This window comes from Alosa sapidissima, chromosome 11, assembly GCF_018492685.1.
Source record: "Alosa sapidissima isolate fAloSap1 chromosome 11, fAloSap1.pri, whole genome shotgun sequence".
In the NCBI taxonomy this organism is placed as follows: Eukaryota; Metazoa; Chordata; class Actinopteri; order Clupeiformes; family Clupeidae; genus Alosa; species Alosa sapidissima.
Window position 1 is genome coordinate 2,555,630 of NC_055967.1, and position 14,686 is coordinate 2,570,315.

The 14,686-nt window shown below is 40.3% G+C and overlaps 1 protein-coding gene across 11 annotated transcripts in view; it reads left to right on the forward strand.

Annotated features, from left to right (window-relative positions):
- The window catches only part of LOC121723228 (AP-3 complex subunit beta-2), a 59,357-nt gene extending 48,361 nt beyond the window's left edge, over window positions 1–10,996 (forward strand). For 4 of the 11 annotated variants that reach the window (XM_042108726.1, XM_042108721.1, XM_042108720.1 and 1 more), the window contains 3 exons: window positions 1,955–2,052; window positions 8,854–8,992; window positions 10,293–10,996. In XM_042108726.1, coding sequence (XP_041964660.1) covers window positions 1,955–2,052; window positions 8,854–8,992; window positions 10,293–10,479 — 424 coding nt within the window. In that variant the 3' untranslated portion in view covers window positions 10,480–10,996. The remainder of the gene's footprint in view (window positions 1–1,954; window positions 2,053–8,853; window positions 8,993–10,292) is intronic. The other 7 variants (XM_042108727.1, XM_042108725.1, XM_042108731.1 and 4 more) reach the window with 5 other exon arrangements.
- The last annotated feature ends 3,690 nt before the right edge of the window (window positions 10,997–14,686 follow it).

The window sequence follows — 14,686 nt, forward strand, 5'->3', positions numbered from 1 at the left end:
ATTATTTTTGGGCATAGCTACGGTATAGGCTAAATCAAGGGGAAATAATGAGTAGCCTACGTCTATTCTAAGGTAAAGTCAACAAAAATAGACTTGATAGGCCCGCCAAACAATGCCGGAACTTTAAGAACGAACAATATTTTGCGTTCCGAACCGGTTCAGGACCGATATGTTGATGGCGGAACGCATGCAGGAACGAAAACGTTAAACATAGGCCTACCTGAACCGTTCGGAACGGAACGTTTGAAAAATAATTTCGTTTTCAAGCCCTGCCTGATAGTACATGTTGTACCACTGTACCTAATTAGGTAGGTACACTGTAACAGCGACACATTAAAATAAAGTGTTACCTAATTTTGTTCTTAATTGTAATTCTTCACTCTTTGACATAATCCTTAATTAAAAATGTTTTGATACAAGGATGCAAGGAAGTTTATTGTCACATGCATATAGTTACTGGAAGTAAGAAATGCAGTGAAATTATGTCTGGTGTCAGCCTATTTGTGCATTTAAAAAAAGTGCAGTAGAAGAGGGGTTTAGTAGATTAAGAGATAAGAAAGGTGGGGGAGGATTGGGATTGGGCGGGGGCACCAACAAGGAGCTGACAGACACAGCTGATTTTTGTTTGCCTCATTAATGGCATGCGGTCATACTGTAGGTGCAAGCTTGCAGAGTGTTTTACAAAAGTTGAGTACTTCTGTGTCATTACAGTTAGCATCACACGGCGGCTGGTAGCAAAAGATTGTTGCCTCTAAATGCAAAATGCTTAACTTTCTCAGTGTTATTAAATAACTTGAGGATGTTTTCAATCATGGTGGTAGAATGTTTTTATGCAGTAGATGTCACAAAATACATTTTCATCAACATGATCAAGATTTGCTTTGGGGATTACCGTGACTAAGGGATAGACAGCTGCATTTATCGTTATCAGCCAATACAATTCTTAAAGCAACACCAAAGTTTTTTGTACCTTAAAGTAATGTTTCCAAAATCGTTTCAATGGTTCATCAACTCGTAACAGGGTGAACGGCACTTCTGCATTCGCTTTGCGACCCTCTATCGGCTATAACCGCACTATGCAAGTTTGCCAGATCGGGTAGCGGATCTGTAGTGCGATGGAATGAGACATAAGAAACTACAAATTTGACTTGCTTCTGATGTCGCAATACATCATACTTTCATAAGATAATGCAACATACTCTACCTTGTCTGTGGACATCGTTATTTGCAAAGCCGGTGCTGGAAAATCAAATAACGTGCGTGCGACAGAGGAAAAGTGCTTTGGTGTTGCTTTAACAGACATCACAACCTTCTTGATAAGTTTGAGATTTTATCTAATGCTAGAAAGGTCAAAAGGTTTAACACTAGGATTTTGTTTTTGATTAGTATTACACATCAGCACATCAGCAGCACATCTCCTTGCTATTTGATAGGTGAATAAATCAGACAACAGATTTATTTGATTTATTTTAACAATTTCATTTTAAGTTGTAGGTGCAAAGAACCATCTCTGTAGACAGTGATTTAGAGTGTATATATATATATATATAGTGTATAGATATAGTATAAATATAGTATTTAATATAGATTTTATAGATCATATGACGATTACAAAATGTAAGTTTACACGAAGATAACACAATAAAAAACTGTCAAAAATGGTTGAATTTCCATTATTGCCAACCAATCATATTAAAAGACGAGAACTATCCAGTTTAGAAACATGAATGTCTTATATTCAACAGTCTGGTCAGCTTCAGCTTGGTATGTAATGTTGCCAAGGAAACTAGTAGTACAATGTGGTAGAATGTTTTTTATGGGGAATTATTAAATTTTTCTAGGTATTGAGTATGAGTAAACACTGAAGCTGTACAAAGTGTGTACAAAGTGTACAAAATGATGTTGATGTATCCTCATTGTAAGTCATAGACTATGTCTTTCCTTGCTTCAACAGTACACACACAAGGAAGTTTTTTGTCTCTATTCAACCTCCAGTGGGAGAGCTGATGACGCCAATCTTCATGACAGAAAATGAATTTAAAAAAGAGCAAGGTGAGAATACTGGCCCACTGGGCACATCAATTGTCACCGTAACAGTACATGTCCAAAGACGTGGCAGATCTCTTGATGACTATGCCAAACAGTTGCTACACATAAAATATTCTGAGAAACGTCCACATCTGAAATGAACAATACCGGTAATTGTGACAACAACTTATGATCCTCTGCCATGACATATTTATGACATGTTATTCATCATGGCATTCCAGTTATTTCTATTTCATAGATACACAGGAGAGATGTTAAATTCCTAGTGCTATAGGTAGGGGATTTCACACAGCAGCCAACCAACAACCAAGCCTACTTACTGTCAAAAACAAAATCACAAATCAACCTTTGTGGGTAAAAAACATCACCAACAGAGCAGCCTTCAAGAGCATTTCACTGGGGTTATCAAGCAGGTACCTTCCTTCATGGGCATTTCATTGAATTAGGCCCACGACACCTCCAGAAGGCTCAACAGTGGTATCTGGTGTACCAGACCCACTCCCTTCCACATGTTTGATGGATTCTCTGCCAACAAATACCGAAATTCTTTGGTCATTCCTCTTCATTGCTGTGGCCGTTATGATCCGATCATAGCAGGGCTGCCAGAGCGAATTTTGCAGCTCTAGTCGCTCATGGTGTGTAAACACAGAAAATGTGTTTGGTGGACATAGACCCTAAGGTTTGCAGAAGACAACCCCAGTTGCAATGGGTTTTGACGTTTTGGCGACATGCAACCAAAAGGAGTAGGCCTGTCACTTTATGAATTGAGCTCGATGGCAGGAGAAAGAGTAAGCCGATGGTGGATGATCCCTAAGCCTGTTCATAAGTTCCTAACCGCATCTCCAAACCCCTTTCACCTGTCCTCCATACCCTTCACTGCCCTAATCAAAAGTCTTAGTTCCATCGCAAAAAATAGCCTACCATTTCCGTGGCAGCGTCCACACAACAAAGCGTCTACTTTCTTTCACCTCCCTGACTCTTTCTTTTGACTTACTCAACCACAGACTTTTGATTTAATTTCATCAATTCTCATTTTCTGTTGAATTGCGTCAAGACCGATGATGCCAGAAGCTGTTTATGAGATTAATGAACGTGTATTGAAATGGTTGTCATCTATATATGTTGTCCAAAACGTCTTTGAACGAACAACTGAATGTTGAATCTATTGAGTTTGTCTGAATGGTGTTTTTTTTTATTGTTTAGCTATTTCTTTGTTCAGTCTGGCCCAGATGGCAGCCTGCGTTCCACTAGGCCTGCATTTTGTGCCTATCTGTCGAGCTACAGTATCTCTAAAACAGTATTGCAAACAACTGTGCCTATGTTGATACACTGTTTTTTTTTTTTTTTGCTAAAGTTGAGAGTGATTTCTGGTCTCCTTTCCCATCATATAAAAAATAAGCTGGCGTAAGTGAAGTGATCTACCTGGTTTCAGTCACGTTACATAAGGATACAAGGATACAAGGAAGTTTATTGTCACATGCATATAGTTACTGGAAGTAAGAAATGCAGTGAAATTATGTCTGGTGTTAGCCTATTTGTGCATTAATTGGGGGGGGGGGGGGGGGGTAAAAAGTGCAGTAGAAGAGGGGTTTAGTAGATTAAGTGGCAAGGGCTGCATAAAAAAGGTGGGGGAGGATTGGGATTGGGTGGGGGGCACCAACAAGGAGCACCCAAGAGCAACAGGGGCAAGGAAAAACTCCCTTACCAAGGAAGAAACCTTGGGCAGATCCACGGCTCAAGGGGCTAACCCAACTGCCAGGGGTCTTGGTGTGTGTGTTGGGGGGATGACAGGGGAGATGGGATAGTGTGCTGTGTATGTGGGGAGAGGGCAGTGTGCAATTTGTGTGTTGGAGAAGCTTCCTCATGAGACAATGTGCTATGTATTGGGGGGGGGGGGGGCAGTGTGCTGTAAGTATGTTGGGGATGTGTGTTGAAGAAGCTTCCTGATGAAATAATGTGCTGTGTATGTAGGGGGGGGCAGGGACTTACTATTGCAAGCAGAGTACTGTATGTAATGTATGTGAGTGATGACAGTGAAGATGTGTGTGTGGGCGGGAGGGGAGTGGAGCAGTGACTGTGTGTGTGTGTGTGTGGGTAGGTGGGGGCAGTGTGCTGTAAGTATGTAGAGGATGTGTGTTGGAGAAGATCCTGAAGACAATGTGCTGTGTATGTGGGGGGGGGGGGGCAGTGTGCAGCAAGTATGTAGAGGAGGCTTACTGTAGCAAGCAGTGTGCTGTATGTATGTGAAGTGATGACAGTGATGATGTAAGTGTGTGTGTTGGGGATGGGGGTGGGGGGGGGGGGGGGGGGGCAGAAAGGCTAGGCAATCAAGGACATGGGTAGATGGAGGAGAAATCAAAAATAATAAATAAAAAGTGTGCAAAAGTTGGAGAAAGATATGTGTGTGTGTGTGTGTGTGTGTGTGTGTGTGTGTGTTTTGACGTGTGATGAAATAAGAAAATAAATAAAAAGTCTGTAGCATAGGGAGAGGGATGTAAAAGTGCTAAAAGTCTTGTAGGTGTGTGTGTGTGTGTGTGTGTGTGTGTGTGGGGGGGGGGGGGGGGGGGGGGGGGGTCATGAGTGCTGAGGAGTGAATGAGTGCAAAGTCAGTATAGTGTGAGTTCAGAGTTGGGAAATGTTTGAGAGTGCTGAGGGGTGAATGTGTGCAAAGTCAGTATAGTGTGAGTTCAGAGTTCGGATGGCCTGGGGATAAAAACTTCTCCTGAGTCTCTCAGTTCTGGCTTTGTGACTACATAGGCGTCTTCTTGATTTCAGCGGTAGGAATAATCCATTGTTAGGATGAGAAGAGTCCTTCAGAATCTTTTGGGCTCTTAGGAGTACTCTTCTGGAATAGATATCTTGTAGAGCAGGGAGTTGAGTTCTTATAGTACGTTCAGCTGAGCGCACTACTCTCTGCAGAGTACTACAATCTCTAACTGTGGAGTTCCCATACCAGGTGATGATGCTACCAGTTAGAACACTCTCAACCGCTGAAGTGTAGAAGGCCTTCATGATGGATGTAGAAACTTTGAATTTCCTTAGCTGACGAAGGAAGTAGAGTCGTTGTCTGGACTTCTTCAGAACATATTGAGTGTTAACAGTCCATGTTAAGTCTTCAGTAATGTGGACACCAAGGTATTTAAAACTTGTGACTCTCTCTACAGGTTGCCCGCTGATCATTAGTGGGGTGTAACTGTAGTTCTGCTGCTGCCTTCTGTAATCCACTACCATTTCCTTGGTTTTATTGATATTCAGTGTCAAGCTGTTAGATTGACACCACTGTGCCACCTCATCAACCTGATCCAAGTAGAACTGTTCATTGTTGTTACTAATCAGGCCCAAGATCACTGTGTCATCTGCAAACTTGATGATGGAGGTATGACTACTGTTGGCTTTGCAGTCATGTGTGTAGATGTTGTACAGCAGTGGACTCAAAACACAGCCTTGGGGAGCACCAGTGCTGATGGTTAATGAGTCAGATGTCAGACCCCCCACTCTAACCACTTGTGAACGGTTGGTGAGGAAGTCAAATATCCAGTGACACAGGGTGGTGTTCAGTCCTAAGGCCTTCACCTTTGTGACCAAGGTGAGAGGTACTATCGTGTTCCCCTCCTCCAGGTGAGTTAAGGTGGTGTGCATGAGGTTTGAGATGGCATCCTCTGTAGACCTGTTGGCTCTGTAAGCAAATTGGAGGGGGTCGAAGGAGGCAGGGAGGGATGAGCAGATAATGTTTTTCACAAGCTTCTCAAAACACTTCATCACTGTAGACGTCAGGGCTACTGGGCGGTAGTCATTCAGACATGATGGACTTTTGTTTTTCGGTACTAGAACAATAACAGACTGCTTGAGGCAAGTAGGAACTGTCTCTTGAGCATAATGTACCAAGCTTGGTTTCGATAGGTGAAAGTGTTGCTCATTATAGCGCCCCTAGGGGTCAAAGGTCACCAAATGTATTGTGCGTCCTCAGGATGGGGTCCCGAGTCCAAAAAAACAAGTTATACATGAAAGTATTGCTGAGATATGAGTCTACTTCCTTTGGTTATAGCGTCCCCTAGAGGTCAAAGGTCACCAAATTGCTGAGATATGAGCGCATTTCCTGTAACTCTAGCACTTGTGATCAAAAGCCACCAAATGTATTGTGCATCCTCAGGATGCGGTCCTGAGTCCACGTACCAAGTTTGGTTTCGATACATGAAAGCCTTGCTGAGATATGAGTTTACTTCCTGTTTGGCGACTTCGTCGTCAATTTCGAACGCGTCAGACGAGATTACCGTTGTATTATTGTGCATCTGAATAATTTTTCAAAGAAGAATATTTAGGCCTAGCATTTCCCTCTGCTCTTCTAAACAAGTAAATTCACAAAAACACTTTTCAGATCCGTTTTAAATACTGTATAACCTCCAACCAGGCTTATATAGTAGGCAAAGACGATTTTGAGCAAAACATATGCGATACATATTCAATTATGAATCGCGCTGAATCACTTTGCTTAATCTCCAGTATCCTGATGGGATAACCTACTCTCTGATGATGCCAAAAATTATTGCAACATCGCAACATAGGAATATTGGTTTGTTTGCCTTGTGTTGTGTTGGCCATGCCTTGAAATACTATAATAGCCTACGTTCTGTGGATAAACCATCAAAATAATGTTGCCTAATTGACGTGGTCTATTTATGCGTTTTGTAGCCTATGTTTTAGAATTTACGATACTTTCTTGTGCGCACTCCTACACTTGTATGTTTCCATCTACTCCTCATGTTTCTAATATTTTCCAAATGAAAAAGCACTCACTGTATGAACGGAAGAGAGTGGACAAAGATGAAATAGTTACAAATTACACAACTACACCTGATTTAAGTTTGGGTGCTATACTTCGAGGTCATTCCGATTTTCAGCAAGCGATAGCTCCAGACATATTTGGAATGAAAAACCAACCTTGTAGGGAAGTAAATTTAGTCTGGGGGAAAAGCCTGAGGTAAAGCCTCTTTATCAATACTTTTTTGCCAACTTTAGTGAAACAACACATACAATCTCTCATCACATCATTCTTTGGATGTATGCACAATGTCATGAAATTCCATCCACGTTCTTGACCATATTTTTTAACACTTCCTACAATTCTACCACTTCTTTCTCCTCTGATTCGTAGTTAAACTGCTAGGAAATTGAAAGTACGATATCATGGTCATAATGATGCAGGAATGCCAGTAAGATCCTGCCAAATATTTGCTTTTTAAAGCCCTACACAGACATAAATTGTGCAATAAACATTAAATCCGCCAAAAAATAAAGGATGGAACTGAAGGAGGAAATAAATAGCATACAAGCTTGCCAATTGTGCAGAGAGTATAATATTGGTCTATTTCTGGGATAAAACGGTCCTGATCTTTTCTTAAAGGAGAATTCCGGTGTGATATTGACCTAAAGTGTATTGAAACATGATACCGAGTGTGAACGTATGTCTCATAGCCCATCTCGACTTGTCCCCTGCACTCCAAAATCTGGCGCTAGTTAGCCGATGCTACCAACAACTTTTTCAGTAGTGGTGCTTCGGCATCGGGCTAGCCATGCAAATAAATCACTGTTTTACACCCATTTACGAGGCTCAATGTATCTCCACACTTCATTGGTAGACTTCCTAGGGCCCTGACATTTAAAACGAGACATTGAGAACTTTGAAAAAGCACTGGTAGTTTACTTACAAGACGATTTATACAGACAGTATCTTCACGAAGTTTAACGTTTGCAGCCATCTTGAATTTAGTCACGATAAGTCGAGCAACGAGTAAGAATGAACAGGTATAATAAGGGATCAGATTCCAAAAATAATTCAGTGGAAATGCATGGATTCCAGTTTCTTCCAGTAGCAGCAACTGGAATCCATGCATTTCCACTGAATTATTTTTGGAATCTGATCCCTTATCATAGCTGTTCATTCTTACTCGTTGCTCGACTTATCGTGACTAAATTCAAGATGGCTGCAAACGCTAAACTTCGTGAAGATACTGTCTGTATAAATCGTCTTGTAAGTAAACTACCAGTGCTTTTTCAAAGTTCTCAATGTCTCGTTTTAAATGTCAGGGCCCTCGGAAGTCTACCAATGAAGTGTGGAGATACATTGAGCCTCGTAAATGGGTGTAAAACAGTGATTTATTTGCATGGCTAGCCCGATGCCGAAGCACCACTATTGAAAAAGATGTTGGTAGCATCGGCTAACTAGCGCCAGATTTTGGAGTGCAGGGGACAAGCCGAGATGGGCTATGAGACATACGTTCACACTCGGTATCATGTTTCGATACACTTTAGGTCAATATCACACCGGAATTCTCCTTTAAACTTCATTTGTGTCAAGACCAAGCTAATACGTATAAACAGGTGCCCTCTAGTGGCTGATACGAAAACTTTTGCAGGCACAACTAAGATTAAAGTAAAACTCAGTAGCAGATTAAACCAGTTGCTGATGACAGCAATGTGGAGTCAAAAATCATGTGACATAAACGGGAGTTTAAAACCATGTTAAATTTTAAAAAATGGCTAAGCTAGCGACAGAGCAATTGCCCTGCTGTTTCTGCTTGGCCCCCAATGATCACCACTTGTGGCTATTGTTATCATTGTTTACTTAATTTTTTATTGTAATGTGATATTTAATGTTATACATATTGTGCATTTTATGCTTTATACATGTGTTTCACAAGTTGTTTTGAATAAAAGTCTTTGTCACATATCACAATCATAACCACAAATTGAACAACTGAACTATCAAATCCAAAATGGGACTGACTTGGTTTTGATTCTCTGTAGGTAAGCTGATGGGCATGAATGAGATCACGGAGAAGCTAGTCTTGGGAGAGATATGTCAGAATGACCATGCTATTGTCCAAAGGGTCACCTCGGCAGCCAACATCAGCAGAGTGCCATGTGGCTCAGACAAGGAGTGCAGGTGAGAGACAATGATAGAATGTGAACTGCTAACCAGTGGCAGCCAGATTAATTCAGATTACTTGGAGTAGCCTACACATTCAAAGGGAAACAGCAATACTTTGTGATAGGGCTACAGGCAGCAACATTAAAGTTGGGGGATAGAAGATCCCGAGACACCACTATGTGTGTTTAAATATAAAATCCTGACTTGGAAACAGAGGTATGTGACTGCCTGTACAAGCATTGGATTTATAGTGGTGTCTCTTAAGGACTTTGTTTATGTTACACAGCACTTGTAATGCTATTTTGAGTCTGTTAAGGGGTTCAAACAACTAGGGCTCCAGACTGACTTGTTGTTGCATTGGTTGCACTGGTGCGCCTAAATTTTTTATTTAGGTGCACCAGCACAAAACTTCGCTTAGTTCGTGGAGAGACAGCAGATGCGAGGAAAGTCTAGGCTCTCACCCTTATTACATTAGGTGCACCAGTGCGACCCAGGGAAAAGGTCACACCCTTAAAATTCTTGGTCGCATTTGCGACCAAATTGGTCGCACTCTAGAGCCCTGGACTTTCAGTAAGCTATAGCCTATTGACTTCTGAGTGAATGATGGAGTTGCCAAATCTAGCGAAGAAAGAGATAGTTTTGGGTAAAAGAGACAGGTAGAACTCGTTGAGCCTGTTGGGTAAAATAGGGAGAACTCATAAAATTATCAAGATTTGAAGCAGATTATAGTCTTTGTTCATTCATGGAGCCGTGCATTTTGGCTTGAGGGGTGCTGGGGAAATGAAAGCTTACGGGCATCCTTCCGATCCCTTGTCTATTCTACTTATTATTTATTATGATAATTGTGCAGTCGAACCACTGAAGGAACTCATAGGAGTTGATTGGACTCATCATTGCACCCATCCATCCCTACTACACAACACACAAGGGGTGGATTGTGATAGGAAATGACAGATTTCCAAAGTATGACTATTTTAATGTGTGCCATGAATACAGATTAAGTCCATTTAGAAAATACTGTGCAATTCCATAACTTAACTGTGGAATGTATAATATATCAATATACTCAAATGAAGGTAAATAATTAGTTTAAGTGTTTCCTGAAATATCCTTACTGGTACCGAGCTGATATCATTTTTAGATTGTGGTTATGGTTTCACCACCCTGATGTACATGCAGATATATGTTGAATGTGTCCGGTGGCATTTTCCTCTTTCAGCAGGTGACTCTTCACGTCTGCACCAGATGGGTCTAAACATTGTATTCTTCTTTTCTTTTCTGTATTTCCAAACTTTTGTATACCTCTCAAATTCAGTCTCTGTTTTCCTTCTCCATCAACTCAATCCCACAGATTTGCAGGAAAAACAGTCACCAGTGGCAGTTTAGTACTTGTTACCGTGCTGACCAAGGAGGAAGGTGCAGCTCAGCTGACCATCAATTGTGAAAAGATGGTAATTGGAACAATGCTGGTGAAGGATATCTTACAGGCTTTGACCCAGTAACACTTCCAGTAAAGACACACAATTTCCATCAACCTGTAATTCCTGAACTATACAGTGTGTAGTGTGCTAGATGTATTGACCTAGTTTGCACATGATTACAGTCTATTAAAAATATTAGGTTTTTGTAGTAAATATAACCTCCCTGAACTACACACATTCTCCAGATGTTGAAAGATGTGTTTGTGTTGTGACTTTGAATTTGTATATTGACAGTATATAACCATTTGGCAAAATTGGCAAAAAGGAAATGAGAAAATATTATCCAACTTTCCAAGTCATGTCATGACACCTGAAAGCAAGATGAATAAACCATGAATAAAAATTGTGAAAATAACAGTCTACTTACTATACCTATCTCCACTGCCTGTAGTCCTTGTTTGATGCTTCACTTTGTCCTGTACATCAGCACCAAATACTCTCACAAGAATACCACATCTCAGTTACAATAACATGTCATATTCTGTTGCCCACTTACCAGTGGTTTAGATAGATGATAGATAGATAGATAGATAGATACTTTATTGATCCCCAAGGGGAAATTCAAGGTCTCAGTAGCATACAGACATCACACACAACATTCACTATCAGCAGAAAAAAGTAATTTTGGTTTGGAAATGTAGTGACAGTAAGGGGCCAGCTATTCATAAAATGATAGTTCAACCTTCTTTGTGTAAACTAGCCCTCTAATCACTAACTGTATTCAAGGCCATTACTTTACACAACGGAAGTGGTCCGATATCTCTACACCAATGTCTTGTTTTGTTTAGTTTGAACATACTCATTTCAGTAATTCACATGTTGATTTTTCTTTTGTTTTCAAACAGGCTGGTTGAAAGTCCTGAGGGGTATTTCACAAAATCTAGATAAGAGATTAAACTGGGATTTTTTTGGTTACCCTGGATGAATTTAGCCCTTGGTTTCACAAAAGAGATGGCACATAAATTACCATCGGGATTTATTCTCTGCACCTAGCCTGGTCGGGAGGGAGCCAGGCCTCAGTAACCCTGTAGTTGGAGACTCATTGAGGGTAGCCATAGTCCACACCAGGACTAGTGCTTAGCATCACAGTGACCAAGATGGTGTTAACTTTAGCCTTGACCAACTCCCAGGCTCATTTGGAGGGCGTACCAGATTAAAGAGAGCAAATGCACATGGTTTAGTGTCTGACCAATGTTTTCCCTTGAGTTATTTGTTTTTTGTTTTAGTTAAGGCTGTGAGAGGGCCATCCGTGGTTTGTCTGTCTGTCTGTTTGTTTGTTTGTAACTTTATATTCTTTTGTTTGTTCATTTTGGCTACTGCTACTTAACTACCCATGCCTATGACACCTAGTGGTGTACTGTGTTGCCTGTACTATTATAGATTATTTCCAAGACAAATTTATCTTAAGGTAGACAATAGAATGACATGCCAGGTCAAGGAAAGCATCAAGAAAAGCAAAGATTAAGAAATCGTTTTTGACATACACTGTAGGCAACAAGGGAGGAGGTGTTTTTACACTTTTCAGACACTCAGAGTTTGGAAACTAGATATTGTTTTAGAACCAACAACCTTTCTACATTATCTGTGGGTTTTGTGTGCAAAAAGTGGAATTAATTGTCAAAAAATTAGAAGAAAATGTGAAAATCACTTTTCGGACTAGATATAATCGCTTATTTTTAAAAATACAGATAAAAACACTAAAGATGGATCGTGGAAATTTGAAGACAAAAAAAAAAATGTTCCTTAGACTTTATATTAGAAAAATATGCACAAAAAAAATCAATTTTTACATGAAAATCTAGCGGGAGCCTTTAAAGCAACGTAGGGGAGACCGGGTATGGTTGTAACATGGGGGGAGTTGTAACATCACCAATTCCACCAATCAGGGATAAGATATGAGCCATGTGACAGTTTCTGACTGCTCAGACTTCCTTAACGATCACACATGGACATTTTCAAGTTGTTAGTGCCATTTATCCCGGAGTAAGGAGAAAAATTCAACATCTGAGGTAAGAAAGTAACTTTTTTTTTTTAGATTGATTTTTTTCTAGTGCTTTTACCATTGTAGATACAGTTGTATGAGTTACATGAGGTCAAACTATAGTTTCTCTAGTAAAGAATGGTGTAGCTCTCTCTTGCTAATGTCAAAGCACCATGCTAATACAGCTAGCTAAACAATGGATGACAGTGGTGGGGTAGGTTGTAACACAATTTTTGAATATGTTAAAACCTGTGGAATGGGGCTAGTAGACCAATTTAATGTCTGTTTAATTTCATCTTTGTGTGTGTGACTGTTCAGCCCTCTCTCTCTCTTTCCATGAGAGACACAAATACATACACACACAAAAGTATAAACGCTGTGGTTTTTATATTTAGTTTAAAACGTTAATATGATCTTCATTCTCTATGTGAAGAACGGATTGTATGGTATACAATATGTTGGTGAATCTATTTTCACACCCTGTGTACCCTGTTTATGCAATAAATCAGTATATCAAATGGAATTCCATTGTTTTTCTGCATTTTTTTTTTTATTAGTTACAACTCATCACCCATAGATATATATACTGACAGTATATATATCTATGCTCATCACCAATGTGCACTCAATTAAACCTACACATCACATTAAAGATATGTTATAGTTTAAACGTCAATATGAAGCATTTAAATTACTAAATATGTTTAGCTACTAGTAATTACTAGTAAAATGCTATACATTAAAAAATACATTATTAACTAAATAGACTCTATATGAATTTAACATTGTGTGTGTGGAGAGAGTCAAGCAGAATCTAGGATGTCCACTGTTGTGAGTGATCCCACTACAGTATATGTTACTGATGACGTCAGGGTGGTGGGGGCCCCAAAATCACATTTTTAAAAAAAGTATCGAAGAAGTATCGAAATCGCAATTCTTGACTTGGTATCAGAATCGAACCCCCTTCCCCCCCAAATTGTGTAAATCCCCCCTACATGAATAACCTAAGGGGGGAATTTCCCCCTATTTTGAAAAATTAATTTTAAGCCCTGTGTGAGACAGTTAGAAGCTAACGCCATTCCCATGATACTGTTAACGTTAGAACTAGATGTTCCCACGACGATATTCCTGCAGCTCTGGGAGCCTGTTATGGTTAATAAGGATTAGATAATTACAACAAGAAATAGCAAATACCTGCCTATTACGAAACAAAATTGTGGTTTAGAGAGGTAATTGAGCCGATAGCCAGGGTTAGCGGGGAGCTCCCAGTTAGCTATATTGCCAGTTTTGAGTATTGAGAGTAGCTACAGTAAGTCCTCTGCTCAGTCATCACTATTAATTCTACTAGATTTATCTGCAGCCTTTGATACTGTTAACCATGACATTCACCTTTCTACACTATCTGAACTGGGAATTTCTGGGAAAGCTCTTGACTGGTTTGAATCTTACCTTAAAGGGCGTTCTTTCAACGTGTCTTGGCAGGGACAGATATCAAAGTATCATGACCTCACCACAGGTGTGCCTTAGGGATCAGTATTAGAGTCCCTGCTTTTCTCTATTTACAGACTTGTTTAGGTGACACCATTCGCTCCCATGGATCACTGCTATGCAGACGGCACTCAACTTTACCTATCTTTCCCACCTAATGACTCTAGCCAGGGGCGCTTTAACCCTTAAAGGTGTAGGTTTTTGAACATTCTAAGTTCCGCAACAATTGAAGGTTCTAAAATTCTATGTTGAATTCAATGAACCCAGATATTCTTTAGAACGTTCATTTCCCAACATTCCCGTCACACCAGTGTGACGGTACTCCTTTAAGGGTTAATACCACCCGAGGCCCCTGGGCTAGGCCTATATGTTTTTTAAGGCCCCCTCCCCCACCGCAAATATTAATTATGATGATACCCGGCCCGCGATCTGACCCGACACATAGCGTGCGCTTTTGGTTAATAACATGCAGTGTAGCCTATCATTATTCAGTCTATGTAAAACCTTTACATAAACAGGAACAGAAAGCCCTCGAATCACGTCCGCCTACCCATGACCTCGCTTATCAAAAAGGCTAGCCTGCACGAAAACAAGCGTTGAAGTTAAAAGATGGGTACACATGTGGACGTTTAAAAGCTTTTCAAAAGTGCATGTGTTTGTCGTGTCGGGGGGTTCCCCAGGAGTTTTTTTTTAAATTCTGTCTACTTAACACACCAGTTTAACGCAGTTTGGGAGGGACAGAAATACTTTTAGCCTACA